The sequence below is a fragment of the Poecilia latipinna genome, unplaced genomic scaffold, assembly GCF_001443285.1.
Source record: "Poecilia latipinna isolate Pla-1442-1.1 unplaced genomic scaffold, P_latipinna-1.0 Scaffold300, whole genome shotgun sequence".
NCBI classification, from domain to species: Eukaryota; Metazoa; Chordata; class Actinopteri; order Cyprinodontiformes; family Poeciliidae; genus Poecilia; species Poecilia latipinna.
Window position 1 is genome coordinate 202407 of NW_015112916.1, and position 1951 is coordinate 204357.

Here is a 1951-nt window from a genome sequence, read left to right on the forward strand (position 1 = left end):
TTTTTTTTTGTACATTTAGCTTGAGCCAGTGAGATCCTACTGATACACGTATCATTTTCTCCATCGTAGGAAATAAATTGCAAATCTCCACATGAGCTTGCAAGATATGTTCTTAAATTAACTTTAAAAAATCCAGATTAAATGTGAGAAATGTGTTTTTGGGATGGCCATATTCTAATAGAAATGTAAACCTATGCAAATGAGGCTTTAAGTTGTTAAAATAGGGCTGAACGCAGAGGTATGTGCAGCCTAGAACATACTGTCCTGGAAGTTTTCTTCTGTGCTGGAATGGAATGAGATTGTTCTTTAGAAAGAAAAATCAGCCCAGCATTCTGTGTCTTTCACAAGACCTCCTCCTGCTCTGTGGGAAGCTGTATAAACTCTTCAGAAGCTGCCAAAGTAAATCACTCAATTTAGTCTCGCTGCACTGGGATCAGCAGGGGGATTTCAATGGCAACTGAGGTCTGAGGCCTGAAACAGAGCTCTTAGTGCTTGTCGTTGTGTTCGAGTAAAATTGACATTCATATCAACTTTTCAGGTTATAGTCGTTGGATCAGCTGGGGAATGCAACAGAGCGTGTCCTATATTCGCTAAATCTCCTTTCAACAGACCCTGGAGGTGCTTTATAATTTGGGTTCAGAATCTTCCTCTTATTCCAGCTAATTTTACTTTTCCTGTGGTTGTTTGGCTCAAGACTAAATCAGAATTCAAGACGAGTCATCTGTTAGAAGAGCCGAGCTTGATTTTACTTATTAACTCTCATTGCTTTTAATGCAAATGTGAGCAGCCGTTGTCTAGGAATGCAAAAACTCTTCTGAAGCAAAGTCAGGGCATGCATTTCAATGTTCGACATTGCACAAGTGCAATCCTGTGGAAAAACAAGTGGTTTAAACAAGCCTGAGCTGGATGAGCCTCTTTCTGCAACAATTCTGCACCCGAGTATTCCATCTTCAGGTGACCTCCAGCACAATGCTCTGTTTGTTGGGCATCATGTACTCGCAAAAGCTATGGTGCTCATTGACATTATGTGGCTGCACTCATGAATACAAAATGTTGAATTATTTTTGTCCAAATGCGGTGAAAACTTTCTCACCTGCCCATTCTCCCATAGAAGTGAAGAAGGTCTTTGACAGCGGAAAATACCATTTAGGAAAAAGCATCCTACTGAAGAGCGCCAGCTTCCCTCCATAGTAAACAACAACTGCTGCACCAAGCAAAGTGAATATCAGCTCCAGGAGATCCATGTTTTTCTAGTGCAGTGAATCAGGATTTAAGCCTTCCACCGTCTCCGTCTTGCGTCAGTGGATTTGTTCAGTCTGGTAATAAAGACTGAAAGAAGGGAAAACTCTGCCAGAAGACACTCCCCCTTTTACAAACTGTTCACACACACGCACAAAAACACGTTGTGGCACAGTCCGTCTGTTTGCCTGTCTGTCTATTTATCTATCAATCAATCTAAATATCATCACGTTTATCTGATGAGGTAAACCAGGTCACTCAGAAACACAGACACTTCTCTCAGTCAGTCCAGCTGGTTCATAATTGTTTTCTTTGGTATGTTATTTTGTTAAATAGCCATCTGTCACCTCTGTTTGTTTCACAGACAGTTTTTTCTTGAGGAACTTGTATATGTGAAAACATTTCTCTTGCTTTCCATTGAGGACTCATTTTCTCTGCTCCTAAGAAATTTTCCATGCTATGACATTTACAAGCATGATTTTTTCTTTTTTTATGGCTTTTTTTTTTTGTCTCTTGTGGCCTTTAGTTTATTTTTTTTTCTTTTCTTTCTTTTTTTTGCCAAAATATCTTTATTGAACATTTTTAGCAGTTTAAACAAACACAGTTCAAACTATTAGTAAGCTGTAGCTAAACAGTAGTAGCACTATGTTCAAACCAAATCCAACAAAGTGGCCCTCACAGAGTCCTGATCATAATGCAAGCCACCACAAAC

The 1951-nt window shown here is 39.4% G+C and overlaps 1 protein-coding gene across 1 annotated transcript in view; it reads right to left on the reverse strand.

Annotated features, from left to right (window-relative positions):
- hsd17b3 (hydroxysteroid (17-beta) dehydrogenase 3) overlaps positions 1-1325 on the reverse strand; it is an 11967-nt gene extending 10642 nt beyond the window's left edge. The window contains exon 1 of the mRNA XM_015034482.1: positions 1094-1325. Coding sequence (XP_014889968.1) covers positions 1094-1244 — 151 coding nt within the window. The 5' untranslated portion in view covers positions 1245-1325. The remainder of the gene's footprint in view (positions 1-1093) is intronic.
- Positions 1326-1951: the final 626 nt, after the last annotated feature.